At 43.0% G+C, this 25,800-nt stretch overlaps 1 protein-coding gene across 1 annotated transcript in view; it reads left to right on the top strand.

Annotated features, from left to right (window-relative positions):
• The window catches only part of LOC141202582 (inactive dipeptidyl peptidase 10-like), a 385,315-nt gene that overhangs the window by 317,936 nt on the left and 41,579 nt on the right, over positions 1 to 25,800 (top strand). Inside the window, exons 14-20 of the mRNA XM_073663754.1 lie at positions 2,206 to 2,297; positions 4,300 to 4,347; positions 10,358 to 10,476; positions 12,038 to 12,085; positions 17,533 to 17,631; positions 18,800 to 18,866; positions 19,952 to 20,146. Coding sequence (XP_073519855.1) covers positions 2,206 to 2,297; positions 4,300 to 4,347; positions 10,358 to 10,476; positions 12,038 to 12,085; positions 17,533 to 17,631; positions 18,800 to 18,866; positions 19,952 to 20,146 — 668 coding nt within the window. The remainder of the gene's footprint in view (positions 1 to 2,205; positions 2,298 to 4,299; positions 4,348 to 10,357; positions 10,477 to 12,037; positions 12,086 to 17,532; positions 17,632 to 18,799; positions 18,867 to 19,951; positions 20,147 to 25,800) is intronic.

The following is a 25,800-nucleotide window of genomic DNA, read 5'->3' as shown; positions in this document are numbered from 1 at the left end:
CCACTGTTAGTACACACATTCTCATAACCAGAAACTGATATAGCAGAGGATTTGCTCTCATTAACCCTTGCACGCAGTCTTCTATCCACCCGTATAGCTAATTGCATAGCCTGTTGCAAATCTTCAGGTGTAGGATAAGCAATTAGCAGGTCTTTAACCCTTTCACTGAGCCCAGCAAGAAATAGACTTTTCAGAGCAGAATCGTTCCACCCTGTTTGAGTAGACCAACGACGGAAATGAGTACAATATTTTTCCACATTACCTGATCCTTGTTTTAAACGTCTCAACTCAGTCTCAGCTGATGCGACACGGTCAGGATCATCATATAATAGTCCCAAAGCAGAAAAAAAACTATCCACTGATCTGAAGCATGTATCACTAGGTTGCAAAGAAAAGGCCCACTCCTGAGGCTCTTTGCGCAAAAGTGACATTATGAACCCTACGCGCTGGGATTCATCCCCAGAGGACTTAGGTCTCAAACGAAAATACAATAAGCAAGCATTTTTGAATGAAAAAAATTCTCGGTGTTCACCAAAAAATAAATCCGGCAAACATACCTTAGGCTCCAAGAAATGTGCTCCAGGACAGTTACTCACGTGCTGACAGAGCTCGGCCACCTCCAGAGAGAGTCCCTGCAGGCGATGAACCAAATCCTGAACCGACACCATGATGGAACAGAAAAATCTTTCCTTAGAGAATTTGCTGGCTGGACTTACTGTTATGTTCTGCTACCAGAGCTAAGGAAAGAGAGGAGATCTGTCCCTACGATAGAACTCAGCTTAATCCCTACGATGTAACAGGGAACCTGATCCTGCGATCAGACCTGCTAAAGTCCTAAGCTAGTCTGTACGAAGACCTATAGATGTGGGGAAGGAATCCCTACAAGTACTAAGGACTGGGAGGAATATGGGACACCTCCTAACAGAAATAGTAGCAGACAGACGAACAAACAAAATATATAGAACATAGAGGTCAGTAGACCAAGCAAACTAACAGAGCAAGACACAGAGCACAGGCTAGCTAGAAAGTAGATATACAATGAAGTCCAGCAAAGCCAGAAGGGCGGAGCAGGATTAAATAGGCCAACAAGGTCATGTGACCAGCAAAGGAAAAAAAACCTAAGAGCAAGGTTCTAACAATATGTAATCACACATCCCTGGTCTACTCTGAGCACTTTGTAATCACACACAGATCTGCAGTGAGATCAGGAGAGCAGACTGTCAGTCATTACATGTCTCACACTGAGTAACCTGCTCTAAACTATTGTGGAGGCGTATTCTTTTTTCCCCCAGTATGGTGCAGCCTGCTTATGATAGGTCAACCTCATGAAGATGATGAATATCAAGCTCCCAATGAAAAATCTCTTGTAACGCCCCTTAGACTTAAAGGGGTTCTCCGAGAAAGTGATAAACATGGTGCCTGTGACGTAATTCAAACTACAGGCATCCTAGACATGTGTCAAGATGGCTGCACGCTGAATAAACAGAGCTCAATGTCAGAGGGGCTGCCGCCATAAACACACATACCTTTCTCAGCTGAGGAGCAACGCTGACATGAGATGGAATAATTCTTTTCCTACCTGAGCATAACGGGGGAGGGTCTCTCCAGCCACAGTGCTCACTCAGTGAAAAGATTTATTCCATCTCACGTCTGTTTTGCTCCTCAACTTGAGAGATGTTTGTGTGCTTATGATAGCAGGTCCTCTGACAGTTGTGATATGTCCGAAGCGCTGTGGTTTCAGCTTGCAGTTTGCATTATGTCACAGGTGCCATGTTTATCACATTCTCCAAGTACCACTAAACTTTACAAACTAATCACATTACTGAATCGGGCCATATATTTCTATTCAATGTCGATGAGACTCCAGAAGTTTGAGAGGTCGAGCAGCACTGCTCCCTTCCAGACAGGGCTCTGCAAAACTGGTTTCCCGGAATTTACAGCCCCATTCTTTGGATCACTGGGGTTATCAGTGATCAGGGAAGGGATGAAGTCAGTCCTTAGGTGCTCAGACACTTTATTTTTTTCATCCCTCAATTTTTGTTGAAGCTACCAACCAATGTAATAACGTGATCTTTCATTTTAGTTTCAAAACAAATGTGTGATAGCTATACAGCTTCCCCATAACTTTTACGCCTTTAGTTTCTTTCTGCTCACCCAGGTAAAGTCTTGCAGTGTTTAGTTAATGCACTGCTATCTTCACTGCAGATAGGTGGCAAAGAAAATTCTTTACAAATGCTGACATCCGGGGAATGGGATGTGACTCAGATTCTGGCATATAATTCAGACAACAAAACAGTGTGAGTATTGATTTCTGATGTTATAATTCTTATTTGTAAAAGCTCTTTCCACATTCATGGCAATGCCAAACACCTAACATCTTATGGAGGCCATTGCACACTTTTGCCCCTCATTTGACCTGTACATTTATATTCCTATAGTTCGTGATCATTAAGACTAAAGTGATTAGGACCCAATATATCACGCTGTCTACAGTCATGGCCAAAAGTTTTGAGAATGACACCAAAAATTATATTTTCACATGATCTGCTGGCCTCTGGTTTTTATTAGTGTTTGTCTGATGTTTATATCACATACAGAAATATAATTGCAATCATATTATGAGTACCAATAGGTTATATTGACAGTTAGAATGAGTTAATGCAGCAAGTCAATATTTGCAGTGTTGCCCCTTCTTCTTCAAGACCTCTGTAATTCTCCCTGGCATGCTCTCAATCAACTTTTGAACCAAATCCTGACTGATAGCAGTCCATTCTTGCATAATCAATGCTTGCATTTTGCCAGAATTTGTTGGTTTTTGTTTGTCCACCCGTCTCTTGATGATTGACCACAAGTTCTCAATGGGATTAAGATCTGGGGAGTTTCCAGGCCATGGACCCAAAATCTCTATGTTTTGTTCCATGAGCCATTTAGTTATCACCTTTGCTTTATGGCAAGGTGCTCCATCATGCTGGAAAAGGCATTGTTGGGTGCCAAACTGCTCTTGGACGGTTGGGAGAAGTTGCTCTTGGAGGACATTCTGGTACCATTCTTTATTCATGGCTGTGTTTTTAGGCAAGACTGTGAGTGAGCCGATTCCCTTGGCTGAGAAGCAACCCCACACATGAATGGTTTCAGGATGCTTTACAGTTGGCATGAGACAAGACTGGTGGTAGCGCTCACCTCTTCTTCTCCGAATAAGCTGTTTTCCAGATGTCCCAAACAATCGAAAAGGGGATTCATCAGAGAAAATGACTTTGCCCCAGTCCTCAGCAGTCCACTCCCTGTACCTTTTGCAGAATATCAGTCGGTCCCTGATGTTTTTTCTGGAGAGAAGTGGCTTCTTTGCTGCCCTCCTTGAAACCAGCCCTTGTTCAAAGAGTCTCCGCCTCACAGTGCGTGCAGAAGCACTCACACCAGCCTGCTGCCATTCCTGAGCAAGCTCGGCACTGCTGGTAGTCCGATCCCGCAGCTGAAACAGTTTTAAGATACGGTCCTGGCGCTTGCTGGTCTTTCTTGGGCGCCCTGGAGCCTTTTTGACAACAATGGAAGCTCTCTCCTTGAAGTTCTTGATGATGCGATTGTTGACTGAGGTGCAATGTTTGTAGCTGCGATAGTCTTCCCTGTTAGGCCATTTTTGTGCAGTGCAATGATGGCTGCACGTGTTTCTTTAGAGATAACCATGGTTAACTGAAGAGAAACAATGATACCAAGAACCAGCCTCCTTTTAAAGTGTCCAGTGATGTCATTCTTACTTAATCATGACTGATTGATCGCCAGCCCTGTCCTCATCAACACCCACACCTGTGTTAATGGATCAATCACTAAAACGATGTTAGCTGCTCCTTTTAAGGCAGGACTGCAATGATGTTGAAATGTGTTTTGGGGGTTAAAGTTCATTTTCTGGGCAAATATTGACTTTGCAAGTACAGTAATTGCTGTTAAGCTGATCACTCTTTGACATTCAGGAGTATATGCAAATTGCCATTACAAAAAATGAAGCAGTAAACTTTGGAAAAATTACTATTTGTCTCATTCTCAATACTTTTGGCCATGACTGTATATCAGTCCTGTGCGTACAGCCATATCGCATGATGATTATCCCTAATGATTTTATCTGGTTTAGACAAGCCATCCCACATGGGCTATCCATATACTTACATAATTGATGGGGTAATACCAGACTCCCCCCTTGTTAGCAAAATACTAGGTCTTATTTTGTATATTAGATTATATGAAAACAGAATGAAATTAGCTTCACACTGACTTTGTTGTGACCTTTCATCTCTATTTGTATATTAGTTATTTCCTGAGCACCGAAGACAAACGCAGAACAAGACATCTTTACAGGTATGAAAAAAAATGAGCCTTAGTGTTTATCTCCCTCTCCCAGATCCCCTATAATATGTACCCGCCTGCCCTCACAAAGCCACTTTGATCTCTATGAAATTGGGTAATTCATGGATGCACTAATTCACATTATGCATCTGACAGGGAACCATTACTGAACTAATACCTGTCATACTATTGTTAATTCCAATGTCTTTGTTTGCAAAGCTACATATCTGTGGCCATACATAGGAAGTGTACACATGATCAACACTCTTACCCTGAGCCATCACCATTGACAGCGCTTGAATATTACAGCAGTCAGAGGATTTATGCCTTCTTAACAGATGCCATTAAAACAATGGTGGAAACCATTCCTGATTTGTCTATCGTGACAATAACAGCACAAGTGGTTGGAATACAGCATATTTTGCAGTAACTGGAAAAAAATTGAGTTGGGTTTAAAAATATTATTATATGTGTTAGCGTATAGTGCAGTAAGTACATTGGGGGATGACCTCTTAAGGCATCTACCTGTAAATATAACAGTATGGACGATCAATAAAGGGTTTAACAATTGCAGCTTCACCAGGGTCCTTATTTGAACAAAGGTCTAAATAAATTGGGACAGCACAGTCTCTGCTCGCCTTTGGTTACTGACATCAGTAGTAGTCAATGTGCTCTCTGTTACTGACCTGATCTTTCTACAATTGCTTGGAGGCAGATCACTTGGCAAACTGGCTTATTAACCATTCGATAGCTGTAGTCCTGGCCTTTGAGATCATCAACATGGGCTGAATAAAACTCAGAACTTCAGTTTGGCTCTGCCACCGCAGCTCCCTCTTGGGCCTCATTCAGGGGTCAGTATTTTCCACGTACAAGAAAAATGGACCAATTATTTTGATCAGACTTTCATCAGAGTGTGGTCTGAGTGTCATCAGTTTTAAGAAAAAAAAAAGTTTCTCCAACTTTTCCTTTCTGACAGTCCATGAAAATTGGACTCCACTTGGATGTTATTTGAGTGCCGTCCAATTTTTTCATGGACCCATAGACTTGTTTTGCTGATATTGATCGGACCCTCGGATCAAAATTAGACATGTCTCTGCGATTTTCCCTGAAAAATCATGGTCATGTGAATGGCCACATAGACTATCACAAATACAAGTGCTGTCCTTGAAAACCACGAATATCAGGAGTCTGTATGAGGCCTTATTCTGCTCCCTTGTTCCACCCTTCCCCTGTCTCTTTCCTTTTCTGCAAACTCCTCACTGCTTCACACTTACAGCTCGGCACACACTAGACCGTCTTCTATCCCACACATTACGTCCTACCCCCTTCTTGAGTCCCAGTAATCTTTACCCCAGAAACCTTCTATTTTCCAGTAGTACTCCCTAGCACCAGGTACAGCAAATAGTGAAATATTAAACAAATATTGACTTGTTTAAATGATGGATGAAACATCGAATGCAGCAGTAACTGATGATCAATCTCGCAATGTACATGTAAGCGTAAAGCTTTGATGTATGTAACTTTGTGGGATACAGCTATAAGATAAAAAAAAGAAGAAATGTCTGATAGCAGGCTGCTCTACAAAAATATACTGACTTATACCTGCCCAGGGAATATCAAAAGGACAGTCTTTAGGCCTCATAGGGGTCAGTCCTATGACAGCCTAATTTCCCACAAGTTGTCCAACATTTTATAAACGTGGGGAAAAAGAAAAGGATGAAATAAATTATACTCATTAGCTAATTCTCTAATGTTAGCACTGTTTTTTCTGATTTATCAAGAAATTATGACATTCCAACAATGCCCAGCCTTACCTCAGCGGTGATAGCATTATAGTTGGCTTGTGACCATGGAGAGAGGTGATTGGCTGCAGTGGTCACATGCCAGTGATCAGTCACAAAGACTACTGGAGTAGTGAGGGAAAAATAAATTGAGTTAAAGAGGTATTCACATCTCCAAGATCCTATCCCAATATGTAGTAGGTGTAGTAATAATAATATTATTAGCAAATACCTCCAATTAGAAATGTAGTATAGTTCTTCTGATTCACTATGTCTCTTTCCTCGTGTGCAGGCATTGCAGGGCTTTAGGTATCCATTAGCAACTAGCTAACTAACTGTCACTATATCATTGGTCCTAACCATGGATACCTAAAATCCTGCAATGCCTGCACATGAGGAAAGGCATAGCGAATCAGAAAAACACGACACTACATTTATAATTGGAGGTATTTGCGAATATTATTATTATCATTACACCCACTACATATTGGGATAGGATCTTGGAGATCGGAATAGCCCTTTAAAATTATTTTACTGCTGGTCTTTCTTTGTGATTACATTTATAAAATGTTGGAGATCTACTTTCATTTATGCGCTAAATATGAAAACATATACCTAGGTATTTATGAAGAGTTTCATGAGGAGAAGATACTACATTCATATGAAATCAGCAAAAGAAACAAAATAAAAAGTGTTTAAACCCCTTGAGGACAAGGCAATTTTTTTTTTGCACTTTCATTTTTTCTCCTCTTATTCCAAGAACTATAACATTTTTATTTTTCCACCAATATAGCTGTGTGAGGGTTTGTTTTTTGCGGGATGAGTTGTTCTTTTAAATCACATCATTTTTGATTTTTTAGTTACAGCTTTCATTTTACCATACAAGTGACCAGGCAATATGATTCTCCAGGTCAGTATGTGTACGCAGATACCAAACATGGATAGTTCTTGTTTTATTTAAGTGGTGAAAAAAAATCAGAGATTTGTGAAAAAATTAAAATTTTGCTTGTCTCACCACTTTGAGAGCTGTAACGTTTTCAATTTTCAGGATATAGAGCGATGTGAGGGCTTTTTTTTTGCGCCCTGAGCCAATGTTTTTTATTGATATCATTTTGGGGTATATACGATGTTTTGATCGCCTGTTATTACATTTTTTTTTCTTTTGTTGCAGCTGTCAAAAACTTTCAATTCTGGCGTTTTGATTTTTTTTTCTCATGACGCCATTTTACGATTGTTAAAATATACTGATTTCCGTAGATTTTTTATAGAGGTCTTCTTATCAGATGTGATTGTTCAAAGAAGATATCATGATATTCTTATAAAAAAATGTAGTGGTTTATTCTTGGATTGTCCATTAAAAAGAATGATTGCAGTAGTTACATCAAATAAGTGAAATAGTTACAAAGTGATTGATTCATGAGTGTCCATCTTTCCTTGCCTTGTCAAGCACATGTCAGGATGGAGCACATGTGCTCGGGCCTACATCGGCTGACCTCCACGCATAGATCCTTCTTCTGGTGTCCTTTGAAGTCCAAGAGATCCCCTCCCTATGTCTTACAGGGGTTATATAGCCCCCTCATAGCATCTGTTTTCTGTTCATATACGGCACTAACTTACACTGAGCTAAGAATAGCACTTGATGTCCGCTAACAAAACCCTAGCATGATGGCTGATGCAATCTTATGCAATGTATGGGTACAGAATTAAGAATAACAAATTCATATCTATAATTAATATTTAACACCGATTGGATTCATTTATTTTATATTTTGATAGATCTGACTTTTATGAATACCAAATATGTGTAGTTTTTCAGGTTTTTTTATTTCTTAATTTTTAATGGGGCAAAAAGGGGGTGATTTGAACATTTATTTATTTTTTTATATTTTTGAAAACTTTTTTTTTAACCTTTTACTGTATTTGTTAGTCCCATTAGAGGACTTGAAGCTGTGATCATCTGATCACTTCTGCTACACACAGCAGTGCTACAGCACTGCTATGTAATGCTAAAATCACGGTCTCCTATGAACGCCGGCCATAGGCTGGCTTTCACAGAAGTTCCGTGATGACAGACAGAGGGGTCTTCAGTAGACCCCTGGCTGTCATGGTAACACATCGGTGTTCTGTAATCAAGTCGCGGGAGTGCCAACGAGCGGATAGAATGACGGGATCTCCTGCCGACACGTGTTAAATGCCGCTGCCACAGATCGACAGCGGCATAACAACCATGGGCGTAGCTACTATCTACCCGCGCCTGTTAGAGGCAGATAATGACTGAATACTTCAGCCATTATCTGCTGACAAAGATGCAGGCCCCGCTTGCAAGCCCGCAATAAAGGCAGGTAGACAACTTATGACGGATTTAGTACGTCATAAGTTGTTAAGGGGTTAATGCTGAATAAAAGTAAAAGAATTGATGTTATGCAGCAAACATTCGAGACGAGATTGTTGTTTGATAAAATTTGCTTTATTTTTGTTTGTCAGTAAAAGTCGTCATATCTGAAAGACTATTGCTGGGAGCAATGATACTTTTTTTGCAACTGGATAACTACGTTCCATTTTTTTTTTTCATCTATTCTGACAACTGTTGCATTAAAGTACATACAGTGAGGAAAAAAAGTATTTAGTCAGCCACCAATTGTGCAAGTTCCCCCACTTAAAAAGATGAGATGCCTGTAATTGACATCATAGGTAGACCTCAACTATGAGATACAAAATGAGAAAACAAATCCTGAAAATCACATTGTCTGATTTGGAAAGAAATTGTTTCCAAATTTTGGTGGAAAATAAGTATTTGGTCAATTACAAAAGTTCATCTCAATACTTTGTTATATATCCTTTGTTGGCAATGACAGAGGTCAAACGTTTTCTGTAAGTCTTCACAAGGTTGGCATACTCTGTGGCTGGTATGTTGGCCCATTCCTCCATGCAGATCTCCTATAGAGCAGTGATGTTTCGGGGCTGTCGCTGGGCAACACGGACTTTCAACTCCCTCCAAAGGTTTTCTATAGGGTTTAGATCTAGAGACTGGCGAGGCCACTCCAGGACCTTGAAATGCTTCTTACGAAGCCACTCCTTCATTGCCCTGGCGGTGTGCTTGGGATCATTGTCATGCTGAAAGACCCAGCCACGTTTCATCTTCAATGCCCTTGCTGATGGAAGGAGGTTTGCACTCAAAATCTCACGATACATGGCCCCATTCATTCTTTCATGTACACGGATCAGTCGTCGTGGTCCCTTGGCAGAGAAACAGCCCCAAAGCATGCTTTACAGTAGGTATGGTGTTCCTTGGGTGCAACTCAGCATTCTTTCTCCTCCAAACATGCCGAGTTGTGTTTCTACCAAACAGTTCTACTTTGGTTTCATCTGACCATGTGACATTCTCCCAATACTCTTCTGGATCATCCAAATGCTCTATAGCAAACTTCAGACGGGCCCAGACATGTAATGGCTTAAGCAGGGGGACACATCTGGCACTGCAGGATCTGAGTCCCTGGCGGCGTAGTGTGTTACTGATGGTAGCCTGTGTAACGTTGGTCCCAGCTCTCTGCGGGTCATTCACTAGTCCCCCCCATGTGGTTCTGGGATTTTTGCTCCCCATTCTTGAGATCATTTTGACCCCACGGGGTGAGATCTTGTGTGGAGCCCCAGATCGAGGGAGATTATCAGTGGTTTTGTAAGTCTTCCATTTTCTAATTATTGCTCCCACAGTTGATTTCTTCATACCAAGCTGCTTGCCTAATGCAGATTCAGTCTTCCCAGCCTGGTGCACGGCTACAATTTTGTTTCTGGTGTCCTTCGACAGCTCTTTGGTCTTCACCATAGTGGAGTTTGGCGTGTGACTGTTTGAAGTTGCGGACAGGTGTCTTTTATACTGATAACAAGTTCAAACAGGTTCCAGTACTACAGGTAATGAGTGGAGAACAGAGGAGCCTCTTTAAGAAGAAGTTACAGGTCTGTGATAGCCAGAAATCTTGCTGGTTTGTAATTGACCAAATACTTATTTTCCACCAAAATTTGAAAAAAATTTCTTTCCAGATCAATGTGATTTTCAGGATTTGTTTTCTCATTTTGTCTCTCATAGTTGAGGTCTACCTATGATGTTAATTACAGGCCTCTCTCATCTTTTTAAGTGGGAGAACTTGCACAATTGGTGGCTGACTAAATACTTTTTTTCCCCCACTGTAGCAAACCTAAGTATAGTGCACATACAGATAACTAACACTCTTATTTCCTTGCAGTGTGGAAACGTCAGGTTCTCTTAACCGCACGTGTGTGACTTGTGACCTTATTCCAGGCTGTTATTTTGTGGATGTGGAATTTAGTCCTGGAGGCAGCTTCTTCATCCTCTTCTGCAGAGGTGACTGGCTCTAATTAACTATTAGAGATGAGCGACTTGATTCATAGGACCCTGGTCTAGTGGCTAGTTCAGTATTCCGTAGATGAGAATTTTTGACCCCCTCTTTTTTAAATTAGCTGTCATGTCACGCTGTGATCGTTATGACATGATGCACACATGATGTTGTTCTAGGCTGGCTAATTAAACAATGTGACGCGAATGCCGACAGATAGGAGGAGGTTTGCAGGGCTCCTGTTCAGTGGCCTAGAACACTGACCTGGCTGCTGGACCAGAGTCCTGTGAATTTATTCGCTCATTTATAATTACTACTAGCACTAATCCAGTGTATTTATTGGAATAATGAATTACTTGCCCACTATTAATCCCACCATACACATTAGATGAAAGTCAGCCAAACTGGCGATTTTGGTGGGACCAGATGACCATCTGATGTGTATGGTGGCCTCCTGACATCTGTCATAAGAGAAGGATCGGGCCTTTGCAATTTCATCAGTAGATCCTTTTGTTTCAGGAGAGATAAGTTAATTTATGTGGAAGAATCGAAAAAGAATGTTTGGCCAACAGTTCTCATGTGAATAGCCAACTTTACTCATCTATTGGCAAAATTCACACATTCAAGCTATTATTAGTAAAATACTGATAGTTTACAACCTGGTTTGGAAGTTCAAAATGTAATTGATTGCATCTTGTGAAGTGTCGGGATGTATTATTTGCTTGTTTCAAACATCATTTGAGATATTAGGGAAAAATAAGGAAATCTGATCAAAGACTTTTTTTTTTGCATAGTTGATAGATGTTGTGCCCAGCCATAGTTTCATACTGGTGAATATTCATCTGGTGGCCAAGATCAATTCTTGAGTACTGAGACTGGTTAGGTTTGGTTGAATCTACCTATCAAAAATTTTTGACAGGAGTTGGGTTACTTAGAAGAATGGAGTGTGAAGGGACATATGGAGCTCTAGCTGGTTAAATAAGAGAGGGTACATTTGTATTAAACAAATTATTTAATATTTGGGTTTTTGTCATAGGAAAGTTTGAATTCTGGATAATAAATGTTGTTATTAAATTAAAAGCTGTCATTTCTAGACAGTTAGTGGTATGTGTGCATATATTTAGGCTCTGTTCACACCTGCATTTTTTAGTTTAATTTCTTTATTCCACTCTGGGAACACAGAAACTGAATTCATATGGAATACTGTTCCATTACAGAACAGATGCGCACTGACGCAGGAGGGCTTCATTGACCGTATGGCCACGTTCAGTATTTGGCCAGTATTTTACATCAGTATTTGTAAGCCAAAACCAGAAATGGGTGATAAATACAGAAGTGGTGACACGTTTCTATTATACTTTACCTCTGATTGTCCCACTCCTGATTTTGGCTTACAAATACTGATATAAAATACTGATCAAATACTGAAAGTGTGAACGTGACCTCAAGTGGACAGCAAATTCAGTTTCTCTCCTCCTAGAATGAAATAGAAAAACGGAACTCAAAAATGCAGGTGTGAACAAAGTCTTATAAAGCTAAAAAATAATGCTTCATTATTTTTTCTCAAAGGTCCAGGAGTTCCTCATGTTTCTGTGCATCAAACCCAGAACCCGAAAGGTATGTGCCATAATTTGCCCATGACAAACCAGTCTACATCAACAGATAAACATCCATTGTCATGAAGTGTATTGTAGTGAGCATTCTAGAATATAAAGACACTGGCTTCCATGCATTTTCTTCACTTCAGTATTTCCACTGTTATTTTACATGTGGATAGGATCCAGTCTGGGCTGTACATAGAAAAGTAGGATAGTCTTTTATGGGTTGGGGCCACCATTTTTGGAAAAATAGGAACTTGAAATTGAATGGCAACATGTGTGTTTGTACCTCAGTGGTTCAAATGAAGAAAGCTGAGTAATTCAATTCAATAAAAATGCCATAAAAAGAAAAATATAATTTCTTGGATGTTCTGATAAATTGTATCCTGATTTAGTCAATAGTGGAGGAAAGCTTTGTCCGTGACTGGGAGCAAAACAAGCTGAAACAATGGCAGGAAAAGCCAATTGTCCCATCGCTTAGCAAGCAGAGTAATACTGTACATCTACTGTAACGAATGCAAGACTTTTAAAGTTTGTTTTCATGTATTTTTCCATTGTTTTTTGTTATTACAATAGTCTATTATCGAATGTTGATGAATGATCATTGCTGATATGCCTGTCCACACAAAACTCTTTCTCTTTCTAGAAAATGTTGTCATTTTTTTGTACCATGAGTCTCCGTGAAGTTTTTCTGTTGGAGAAATGTTGCAAAAAGCAGCAAATTTTTTTAAAAAAACATAAATGTAATTATTTAGTACTGCGAGAACCAAAAACTAAAGGTGACGTAGGCCTCATCCAGACATCCATGTTTCACGTAGTAGTTTCATCTGTGTATTTCACGGATAGAACACATAAACATTGATAGTCAATGGTGCTGTTAAAATATGCGCTTTATTTTGAGGATCGGTTCTCTGCAAAAAAAGATGAAAACATGTCTGTTTTTTATCCTAGTCACTGATCACTCGCCCATTCTATGGGCCCTATTCATCAACGCTATTACACCCGTATTATGGCGTAAAAAGCTTTGAAAAGTTCCAAAGTTTTGCCACAAGATTTTCAGTAAGATTTGTGTCGAGGCGCAAGCGGCAGCTCACTCCACTTTTCAGACGCTCCTGATTCACTAAAAAGCGTGCACCCCTCCTCTTCAAGACTGTCATGAAAACTGCCTGTCTTGAAGAATTAAGGCCTATGGGTCTATGAAAAACTCGGAGACCATTCTCATGGCATCCTAAATTGCACCTAGTTGCAGTTTTATCTGTTTTTCACTGTCTGTTTGATAGGGGGAAAAGGGAGAAAACCTTCATTTTATTTAATTTTTTGCAAACGAGAAAGACTAAGTTCGTTGAAAAAATGGACAGAGCTCAGACCAATATTATTCAATAGGGCTGCTCAAAATGACTCTTTTTTTATATGGACCGAATGTCTGCAAGTGCAAGAAAAAAATAGCAGCATCCAACAGTCTTTTCCGTATTTCAGATGAGACTCGCCTATTCAAGTCTATCGGTGCGCAAAAAAAATCAGATCCCATACAGATCCAACCATATTGCATCCGATTTTTATAGATACATTGTCGTTATTAACATAGGAAACTGTTTTAAGTCTTATAAATTTTATTTACTGATGAAGTATAAAAATGGATTCAATAAAGATGTAAAAAACGGACATGTAATTGCATACAGATGACAACACAGATAAAATGTTGCTCAAATTTTCTGGATGAAAATCAGATGATTGTTTTTTTTATACGGTTGTGCGAATTTAGTCAAAATAAGGAAAATCTGATGAAAAACACGGATGAATGTGAATCGATTTTGCGTGTACCAAAAAAAAGACATGAAAAAACAGATTTCCATAAGTGCAAAACTTCTCTTATCCATTGCAATGTTGAAAACAGATCACACAGAGATTGTAGATGAATGACATCCGCGTGCTCTCCATGATTTTAATGGACCCATAGACTTGTATGGGTGATTTTGTTCTGTGACTCCGATCCAAAAAGGATATGTCTCACTGATTTTTTTCAGACATGCGGTCTGCAAAAAAACAAGGACATGCGAACAGCCCCACAGACTGCAATGGATACTTGTTCTATCTGTGAAAACCTCAAGCACAACACATGTGAAAAACAGATGTCAGAACGCGGTCTAAGGTTGTGTTTTTGGTGCCAAATTTTGTTTCTCATATGGGTGTTCAGTATAAAAGAGGACACAAGTATAACATAGAAAGAACGGCCTGCAAACATTAAAGCACCACTCCAGCATTTTTTTTATTGCAGTGTTAGAGTGGTGCTATTAATGTAAGTTCCATGTCCATAATATTATATGCCGTCTTCATCTTTTATCAGCACTGCTTCATTTGGTCTCCAGCCGTTTGAGACGTGCTGGAGCGTTACAGAAGTCACTACTCAATGTAAGTCTATGAGACTAGAACAAGATTCTCATAGACTTACTGTACATTGAGAGCTTGTGACCATTACCTCTGACTTCCGGTTAGTCAGAAGTTGAGTTGACAAGATGTCACCAGTCGTGCAAGGGACTATTCGTTGCGAGGTTTGCTTGGTGGTCCCAAAGCACCGGGTTACGGTACCCCTGAGTGTGTTTGTGAGATGTAGGGGGTTGTTGACTACCCTTATTCAGGCCACAAGTGGTTTGATGGTACGGGGACCTTGAAAATATGCGACAAAACAGTGAGACCAGAATCCATTGTAAAAAGATAAAAACATCTTTACTGGAATTTCTTAAATAGAACTGTAACAATCAATAGCAGGCACAGTACTTTTGGTACAATTCTTCTGTATCATACAGAAGCCGCCTTCTTACAGGTAGCACATGACATTTTGATTGCACAATTGATATGTACAAGTGCCATATCCACAAGTACTTCCCAAGCTTTCTAGCTCTGGCCTTCAACTTTCTTTATATCCTCCACTACAGGTGTACCTTTCTTTCCCCTCATGTCCAGAATAGAAACTCCTAATCTTCCAGGACCGGCTAACACTGTGCCCTTTGTAGCCAACTTCTAGCTGCCTAGGACCATTACGCCTGGCTCAGTTCTGTTATGCTACGGCTGTACTCACTGCAGGTGGAAAGACACCTTCTTATGTCTGCACTCCGGCCAAATAGAACTCAGTTGCTGGTAAAATTTGTACTAGAACTTGCTATCTTCAATTTGTCTGAGCTAAACACACTCTCCCAACTTGTGGCCTTTTCCTTATCAGCACTACGTCTTACTCCTTCAGAAGCTGCTCTCCAATTCTGTCTCTCCACAACTGACTAACAAACAGGATCTAAGTTCCTTCATGTCCTTTTCTTCTTCCACCTTGAGCTGGCCTCTAACAGTTAGGGTATGTGCACACGATCCTTTCTGGCAGCGCTTTGAACGCAGCATACTCGATGCTGCGTCCAAAGCGCTGCATGCAGGTGAATCCACATGTGTTCATTGAACACATGTGTTCATTGAACACATGTGGATTCACCGCATCCTATACATTGCACTGATGGAATTTCTCTTGCGGAGACTAGTGTCTCCGTAAGAGAAATTGACATGCTGCGGTCTGGAAAAACCCGCTACATGTCCGTCTCCACGAGTGATCTGCAAGAGCACACAGACGCATAGTGGGCATGGGATTTCTGGAAATCCCATCCACTATGCTGTAACATCTGGCCGCTGCAGATTGCACCCTGCGCAAGTGCGCTGCGTCCAATCTGCAGCCATTCCTGACCGTGTGCACGTACTCTTAACCCTGTCCACAAGCTACCTAACTGCTGAAACACAGATTATGTAAATCCACATATAAAAACAGGTCTGTGCATTAAAGAAGCACTGAAATCAAAGTTTTTATCCTCTTAATATATTGAAATCATCATATTATATAGCACTGTGTACTTACAATTGCTTATTTTGCCTTTCTACCTAACTAATTATTCTCTTTTCTCTGCTCTATGTCGAAACAGGAAATCTCTGACCGAGCTGCTCTGCTCCTCCTTTCTGCTCCCTGCCCTAGACTTTTACAGTGACTCATGACTTGTGCAGAGAAAATTGACCTCCTGTTTCCACATAGTGGTTAGAAGGATTCAGCTAGTCAGTTCTTAATCACATTATATCATAGACCTAATGAAAAACAGAAGACTTAACTGGGTAGAAAGGCAAAATGAGCAATTTTAAGTACTCAGTGCTATATAATAGGATGATTGCAATATATTAAGAGTATAAAAACTTTGATGGGAGTGCTTCTTTAAAATCAATACAAATGTTTTTCAGAAGGTGTGCTGACTAGTGATGAGCGAGTATGTTCTGTTAACCCTTTCGCCGAGTATACTCGGGCCAAGCACCGAGTAGTTACAGCTGCTCGGTGTTATGTTTGAATCACTCCCGCGTGCATGATATGCGACTGTTTGACAGCTTTAATACATGTGAGGAATGTCTATTTCTTACACATTCCTCACATGTATTAAAGCTGTCAAACAGTTGCAAATCGTGCACATAGGAGTGATTCAAACATAACACCGAGCAGCTGTAAATACTCGGTGCTCGGCCCGAGCATACTCGGCGAAAGGGTTAACAAAACATACTCTCTCATCACTAGTGCTGACAGCTCTTCTACTCCTTTACAGCCGCACTCCCATGTGCACAGAACATCAATGTTCTCAGCTACACATGTCCTATTTACACAAGCTTAAACATCATTTCACCTGATGAATATGCATTTTGCTTGTTTGTTGGATGATTGGCAGACTGTTTAGACCAGCCAATAATTGGGAATAATGCTAGTCTCCCAATTATTGGCCAGTATAAATGCACCTTAGGGCTTATGAAGTTGTCACGCTCAGGTAGGGAATGCATTGCTGTTCGTGCTCGGACCGTGTTGCATGGACGTCTACATGAGCCCCTACGTTTATGTAATTGTATCATTTGCTAGACTTACCTCTTTGATGGGCATTTCAAGTGTTCCGTTTTTTTTAGAAACACACCAGGCCTTTGTGGCGCTTTTCCAAGATTTTTTTAATATCACTTTTTTCTGAAGTGCAAACACTGCAGCAAGAAGTTGCCTAGAAGCCAATAGGAAAAACATACAGTGAGATGCGCTAAATACAGGAGATGCACTACATACCGTGACTTTATTGTAGTCTTACTAAACACAGGATGGTCTAAGTATGGCATTTTTATCATAGGAATCTATATAGAAGAAAAAAAATCTGAAAAACACTTTGTGGGAAAAAAACACCAGAAATGGTCTGTAAAAAGAATGCATGATACTTATAGCATTTTTATCTAAGCCCAAAAAAACCTGCAAAAAATAAAAGGAAAGAACACTTGTGAAAGAAGCCCATTAGAACTTTAAATACAAATGAAATGTTCCATGTGTAGCACATGTTTATCATGGTGATGATGTCACTTATATACTATCCACATGAGCAGCATGTACTGTACACTATACAAGATCTCTGGTTATTTTTCATTTCCTAGATTTTCAAATGCTAGAAGACAACCAAGCGCTGAAAACCTCCCTTTTTGATAAGGACATGCCAGAGACACTATACAGATCTATACATATTGATGATTATGGTAACTATAACGCTTTGTTAATGCCAATAAAAACTTGTTGAAAATTAAAATCAGTATACTCGTTCAGGACACATCAGTACCATTAAAGGGAATGTGTCAACTGAAACATATCCTATTGTTTAAATCAAATTTTTGTGTAAAATGTATGTAGTTTTAAAAAAATAACAAATGTGTTTTCCCCCAGATCACAATCTGTATTAAATATACAAAATAGAACTCTTGTAATTTTTACACTGACCACCAGGGCTTTTTTAGACTGTACATTCCTGATGTGTCAGAAAAAACACATGTACATTAGCATTATAAACAGATCCGAACCTTATCTTTTGTATTAAGGCATCTAATGAGCATGTGCAAAGGTCATCGTGAAGGGAGGGGGAGCAGGGTCCACTGTGACATCCCCCATTGTGATTGCTGGATCCTGTGTGTAGAGGTGTTACCTGTATGTTTTGTTAACCCTATTGCCGAGTATACTCGGCCGAGCGCCGAGTATTTATAGCGTGCTCAGGCTTTAAGTTTTTGTCGCTCTATGAACATGATTTGCGACTGTTTGACAGATTTAATACATGTGAGGAATGCCTGTTTTTCCAGCATTCCTCACATGTATTAAATCTGTCAAACAGTTGCAAATCATGTTAACGAAGCAACGAAAACTTAAAGCCCGAGCACGCTATAAATACTCGGTGCTCGGCCAAGCATACTCGGCGAAAGGGTGAACAAACCATACTTGCTCATCACTAGTTACCTGTCATTGTAATTGTGCTTTTGATGATATGGAGCATTGCAGAAAATTTTTCTAGAGAAGTCAGGAAATATGAGTCTAAGAAAGCCCTGGAGGCCACTTTTAAAATTGCAAGATCACTAATAATTTTTAATAAATTCATGTAACACAAAAACCTGACTTAAACAATAAGTCATTTTCTGATGACACATTCCCTTTAAAATATATCATCAATAAATAACTTTTAGACTATATTTAGGTTAGAAATAATGCATAACCTATGTGAAAGTTATATCAAAACCAAGGCCGGCGCCAGTGCTCCAACATGACAGACTGTCTTGTTTTACACAAAGTCTCGTGAGAGCAGATACATTTTCTGGGCATCAGTAAATCTCCCTCAGTATATGCAAAAGGTTACCATCATTTCCATCCTTTCCTGCCTTCCAGATCTTCCTGTTCGTCTGACTGTCCCATCGGGATACCAAGATTCAGAATACCCTTTGATTCTCTGGCTGTAAGTAATATTGTTAATTAGAGATGAGTGAACCCAAACTGTAAAGTTCGGGGTTCGTACCGGACGGAGCTGAACTCTGAACACTGACTTCTCCCCGAAGTCTGCTTTAGTGTTCGGAGTTCCGGGAGAGGAGACAGAGAGACCATTTTACAGCACCAAAGTTCGTGTCCCCATTGACTTTTATGGGGCTCGAGTTCTGGTTCATGTTTGGGTAGAGTTCATAGTGGGGCTATGTGATGGTTTATTTTTTGCTCCCTGAGCTGATGTTTTTACTGATTTGGAGTAGATACCATGTTTTGATCGCCTCTTACTGCATTTTATTGCAATGTTGCAGCTGCCAAACAAACGTAATTCTGGTGATTAGATTTTTTTTTCTCATTACGTCATATACCAATCGGATTAATTTATTTTATATTTTGATAGATTGGCTTTTCCGAATGCAACAATGCCAAAGAGGTGTATTTTTTTTTCATTGTTTTATTTTTAATGGAGCAAAAGGGGGATGATTTGAACTTTTGTGTTTTTTTTTTTTTATTTATTTTTGTCATATTTTTAAAAACATTTTTTCACATTTTACTGTATTCAATAGTCCCCTAAGGGGACTTGAAGCTGCAATCACTTGTGCTATACATAGTAGTGCATCTGCACTGCTATGTATAGAGAAAATTACGATCCGCCTGAGAAAAAAAAATCACAGATCTGCACTGCCCTATAATAAACCATTGGGCCGAGTGCTATCCGACAAAACATCTGATAGCACTTGACCGTGTTATACGGCCATCTGACTGTGCCCTAAAGTACATTTCCATTGTATATTCCAACCTGCCCCATAGTAAACCAGGTACAAATCTAATATGTGGGGCCATGGTATTGTAGTCCTTATGTTATATTGCACTAATTGTTATACTAACTTATATCAACAGGACAGCAACAATGCTGAGAATTCAGAATAACAGAATTTGTAATACACACATAACTACTTGTGGCTTTAAGAGCTAGACCGTTTTTGACAGAAAAATAATCGCTGTATATAAACAATTCTTATTTTTTTCAAACTGTAAGAAGATACATTTCCCTCCTTACAGACCCGAAGCTCCAGGGACACAGCAGGTCACAGAGGAGTTCTCACTCGGATGGCAGACGGTGCTTGTCAGCACATTCAATATAATTGTTGCTCATTTTGATGGTCGAGGATCAAAAAACCAAGGATTGAATTTGCTTCATGAAACTGACAAGAAACTTGGTTCTGTTGATGCTAAAGATTATATACCTGTGGTGCAGTATGTCTGCTTTATAGTCTCTATTTGATTTAGAAGGGCTGTCTTAATATTAAGGGCATGTGTCGGCAGAACATGACCTACTGTTTCAATCAGGTTTTTATTTGAAATGCATTTGTTAAAACAATTTGGTATTTTTTTTGTTCATAGTTCAACCTGTATTACAAATATTAGAAATTTTACAAATTCTCACCAGGGGCGTACATAGGAATCATGGGGCCCCATAGCAGAAGTTCTAATTGGGCCACCCCCCCCCCCCCCCAAAAAAAATGTAAAAATGTAAATAATTGTCGGGGTCACAGAAGAGCAGATCTCACAACCTTCCAGCCTTTACATAGTAATTTTCTTCCTGCTGAAGTCCTAGATCCCTTTTTCATTGCCCATAAAGTGTGATGCCAACAAAAGTGTCCCCCAAACACGGTATGATACCCCCATGGTGAATTCCTCCACGTGCACAGTATAATGTCCCTACTGTACCCCACCTCAACTCCCAGGGTAAAGTATGGTGACCACAACACAGTATGATCTCCCAACTGCCCCACACTCCATAGAGTATAATGCACTCGCCATGGTCCTCCACACAGTAGAAGACACTCCGCCATGGTCCTCCACACAGTAGAAGACACTCCGCCATGGTCCTCCACACAGTATAATGCATTCCCCCATGGTCCTGTACGCAGTATAATGCAGCCCCCCATAGGGTAAAATGCAGCCCCAGTCCTCCAGTATTATCAGTACACACTGATTTAAAAATAAATACATACTTACCGCTCCTCGTTCCCCGCTGCTTCAGTCTCTGCAGCGCGTCTCTGTCATCACCTCAGCAGCTGCCAGCTCCACTGTCTGACACAGCGTGGCGCGTCATCATGCCGCTGCGTCAGACACAGAGGAGAAATGATGGGAGAAGGAGTGTCACATGATGCTCCCTCCTCCAGGTTTTCATGGGCCCCGGGCGAAAGAGTCTCAGTTGCCCCTTTAACACATCCAACAATTCATGATGCACAGATACCGCAGAGAAATTATAGATATTTATATAGTACAATGGCAAAAATTTCACTGACTTCTTACATGTCATGAGTGATATCTATTGTAAATTCTACAATAGCTCAGAAACCGGTGAATCCTCACAGCGCACAGTGTAGACCGGACAGTATAGTCCTCCATACAGTGTTATGGCACCACTAAGTCCTCCATACAATATTATGAGCCCCATATAATGCTCCATACAAAATACTGGATCCCATATAATGCACCTTAGAGAATACTGCCTGGTCTCCATGTAATGCCCCATGTAATGCCATACGCAGGCTGGACCCCATGTAATGCCTCATGCCTCCTGGGCCCCACACAGAGCTCCCACAAGTCCACAGCATCCCCCCCAGAGTACCCACAAGCCCGCAGCATCCCCCCCAGAGCACCCACAAGCCTGCAGCATCCCCCCCAGAGCACTCACAAGCATCCCCCCCCTCAGAGCCCCCACAATCCCCCTTAGGGCCCCCACAAGCCCACAGCATCCCCCCCAGAGCCCTACTTACTCCCCTCCCCCACCCTCCACATTGTGTGCAGGACTCCCCCTCCACATTGTGTGCAGCCAGGGGCCCCCACCTCCACATTGTGTGCAGCCAGGGGCCCCCACCTCCACATTGTGTGCAGCCAGGGGCCCCCACCTCCACATTGTGTGCAGCCAGGGGCCCCCACCTCCACATTGTGTGCAGCCAGGGGCCCCCACCTCCACACTGTGTGCAGCCAGGGGCCCCTCACCTCCACATTGTGTGCAGCCAGGGGCCCCTCACCTCCACATTGTGTGCAGCCAGGGGCCCCCCACCTCCACCCACCCTCCACATTGTGTGCAGCCAGGGGCCCCCACCTCCATCCACCCTCCACATTGTCTGCAGCCAGGGCCAGGGGCCTCCACCTCCACCCTCAGGAGTCAGCAAAGTGCAGCGCCAGCACAGTGAGGGGACACATTAAAAAAAAAAATACACACTGCCGGCCCTGCTCACCGTCTCTCTCTCTCTCTCCGTCCACACAGAATGGATGTGCACACCCTCATGTGCTGAGTTCCTGCTTCCGGCCCGGGCCCTGCACACTGCTGCTCTCTGGCTGGAAAGCTAGTCAGCCAGGAGGCGTGATGTTTTTATGCAAATCCAGCCAGAGCATTCAGCCTGCAGCAGACCAGGAACCAGAAAGGAAGAAGATTAGAGGAAGGTATACGGCGGCCAGCGGGCGTCGCTTACATTTAATTAAAGGCATACAGCACTGTCAGCACAGCACAGCCGCCGGACCGCAGCGGCTGTCGCGGGCCCCCTCAGCCGCCGGGCCCCATAGCGGTCGCGTGGTCTGCCGCCATTGGCGGTACGCCACTGATTTTCACATTTGCCACTGGGGCTATTTTAGAATCCTGTTTCATATTGTTTCAGGAAATACACATGTACCTTAGCAGCAATAGACAGTCTAGTCTCAGATCTTATATTTTGTACTGAAGAATCTAGTCATTGAGAAGGAAATGGGAGCAGGGTCAGCTCTGACATACCCTACTTTGAATGGTGGATCTTGTGTTATCAGCTGTATACAGAAGAGTTATTGATCATTGTAATCCTGTCTGCGATGATAATGAGACTTCTGAAAAGTTATCAATATAGAACAGGAAGTTTGAGTATAAAATCGCTCCAAAGGCCAATGTGAAAATTGCAATATATATATACCGCATTTTTCGGACCATAAGACACACTTTTTTCCCCCCAAATTTCGGAGGAAATGGGGGGGATGCGTCTTATGGTCCAAATGCACTGGGGAGTTGCGATGGTGGTGGAGCGGGATCATAGGAAGCAGGGCCCTCCGTTCCCTCCCACAGGAACTCGGTGGCGTAAGCAGACGAGGTGAGATGCTGCAGGGCCGGTGTCTGGCTGTAGGCGGTGAGGCAGAGCGATGTGCGCTGCTTTTCCGGTGGCCACGGCCATCTTCCTAAAGCCGTGATCTACAGGAAAATGGCCGCCCGAGCCGGCGCATGTGACTCGCCCCCTGGGCCGTGGGGTACCCGGAACCGAGCTTCTGTGCGATGCTGGGGGTAGTAGTGGCAACCCGATCCCGTGGCTCAGGGTGGTCCATCCAAATGCTGTGGCAGTCTATTTATCAGTGTTTTGAATGTCCGACTACGCCACCCGTGGATTGCGCTCAGGGATGACCGCCGCTGCAAGGCAGACCGCTGAGGCTGGTGTTGGTGTGCAGCACAGGGATAGGATAACTCCCCACGGGAAGAGTGTAGCCTCAGGGCAATGTAGGTGGATGCTGGGGGTGATGGTGCAGGCGCAGCATAAATCACACAGAGTCCAATGGTGCAGTTCAAGCTTTTTACTCACAGTTGATATCCAAGTCACTTCTGTCAGAAATGACTGCCCAAGCCGTGCTGCGTCCACCAGGTGAGGGGCTCAGTCAACCCCCAGGCAACTCAGGAGTGTGGCACAGGACCCCCTTCTATCCTTTCTCTGGCCTCTCGTGCCCCGCCAGTGACCACGCTTCTGTCCGGCTGCCTCGGGCCTTCTCTGGTAAAACTTGGCGCCAGTTTCCTTGACCCTATGTGGTGCCTTCCTAGCGGGTGTAGCAAGGGGTCGCACCAATAAATGATCACGACCTCCGGTTCTTGGCTGAGGGATGATTTACCTCCACCAACTTGGGAATCCGGTACCCTTCCACGGCCTGACCCTTCACCCGATATAACGCGGGCTTGCAACGGTTGCTGTCCGTTCTGCTCTCTTAGGGACTCTTCTGCCTTCTTGTTTCTGGAGCCTTTCTACTCCTCTGTCTCTCCTCTTTCCTTCCTTCTCCTTCTCCTCTTCTCCTCTCTGACCCCGGCCTTCTCTCCAGGCCTGCCTCGTGGAGCTGAGCTCAGGCTGAGCCTCGGCTCCCTGTCAGCTCTCTACTCCTTTACTCTGCTTCTCTGAACTCACTCAACTTCTAAGATCGCTCCCACCTTTTATCTACCTCTCTGTGTCTGAGCTCAGGTGACCTGCACCCAATGAGCTCCTTCCTATGCTCCAGAAACCGTCCCCTACTGCTCCTACATCACTGGGTTCTCTCCCCCCTCCCCACTCCAGCCAGGGACATGGTCAGTTGTGCCTGCATAAAATGGGAGTGGGCTCCTTCTTTGGCGCCATTCTAGGACCTGGCCCACTATGGGAGGTGGCTTCCAGTTACCTTTTGGCGCGCACATTATGGCGTCCGTTCTGCCGGGGCGGGCGCCATTTTCAATACAGTGAAACAGTCTCTTTTCAGGTACGCAATACCCGTTTGTGGCGGGTTGGTCACAATCCTGCCGACTACGCCAAAGCTGACTCGCCCCCTGGGCCGTGGGGTACCTGGAACCGGGCTTCTGTGCGATGCTGGAGGTAGTAGTGGCAACCCGATCCCGTGGCTCAGGGTGGTCAGACCAAATGCTGTGGCAGTCTATTTATCAGTGTTTTGAATGTCCGACTACGCCACCCGTGGATTGCGCTCAGGGATGACCGCCGCTGCAAGGCAGACTGCTGAGGCTGGTGTTGGTGTGCAGCACAGGGATAGGATAACTCCCCACGGGAAGAGTGTAGCCTCAGGGCAATGTAGGTGGATGCTGGGGGTGATGGTGCAGGCGCAGCATAAATCACACAGAGTCCAATGGTGTGACTCGCCCCCTGGGCAGTGGGGCACTCGGAACCGGGCGATAGGGAGACGATAGGGGTAGTAGTGGCGACCCGGTCCCGTGGCTCAGGTTGGTCAGACCAGTGGCAGTCTTTTAGATGTTTTAAGAAATGTCTGACTACGCCACCCGTGGATTGTGGTTATTAGGAACCGCCGCTGCAGGGCAGACCGCTGGGGCCGATGATGTACGCAGCTGGGATGGTGTGACTCCCCACGGGAAGAGTGCGGCCCCAGGGCAGTGTAGTGGATGGTGGGAGTGATGGTGGTGAGAGTCCCAGTACCGGTAATGCCGGAGGAGCGAAAAAGCACACAGACAACGTACTACAGTCCAGGGTCTTTACTCACGGTTAATATCCAAGTCACTTCTGCAGGGAATGACTGCCCGAGCCGTGCTGCGTCCACCAGGTGAGGGGCTCGGTCAACTCCCAGACAGCTCAGGAGTATGGCTCAAGACCCCCTTTTGTCCTTTCTCTGGCCTGCCTCACCAGTGACCCACTTTTGTCCAGCTACCGCGGACTTGTGCGGTTAAACGTGGGCCCCGTCCTCCGCTGTCCTATATGGTGCCTTCCTAGCAGGTTTGATGAGGTGTCGCACCAAAAAATGATCACGACCTCCGGTCTTTGGCTGAGGGTTGTTTCTCCTCCACCAACTTGGGATCCGGTACCCTTAATCTGCCTGACCCTGCACCCTGGATTCTCGTGGGTTCTTAGGGTCCCTTCCACCTTCTTGTTCCTGAGCCCTTCTGTTTCTTCCTCTCTTTCTTTGCTGTTCCTTTCTGTTTCTGTTCCTCTCTGTTCTTGTTCCTTTCTGTTCTTGTTCCTTTCTGTTCCTGGCCCTCTCCTCAGGCCTGCCTCATGGAGCTGGGCCCAGACTGAGCCACAGCTCCCTGTCAGCCCTCTCTGGCCGAACTCCTCTCTCTTCTCCTCCTGCTTGAACTGACCCAGAACTAAGATGGTGCCCACCTTTTATACCTCTCTCTAGAA

The sequence above is a fragment of the Phyllobates terribilis genome, unplaced genomic scaffold (assembly GCF_046119375.1).
Source record: "Phyllobates terribilis strain yellow unplaced genomic scaffold, ASM4611937v1 Scaffold_2__4_contigs__length_985480577, whole genome shotgun sequence".
Lineage (NCBI taxonomy): Eukaryota > Metazoa > Chordata > Amphibia > Anura > Dendrobatidae > Phyllobates > Phyllobates terribilis.
Note: the sequence above shows the minus strand (reverse complement) of the source record. Positions and strands in the feature narration are given on the sequence as shown.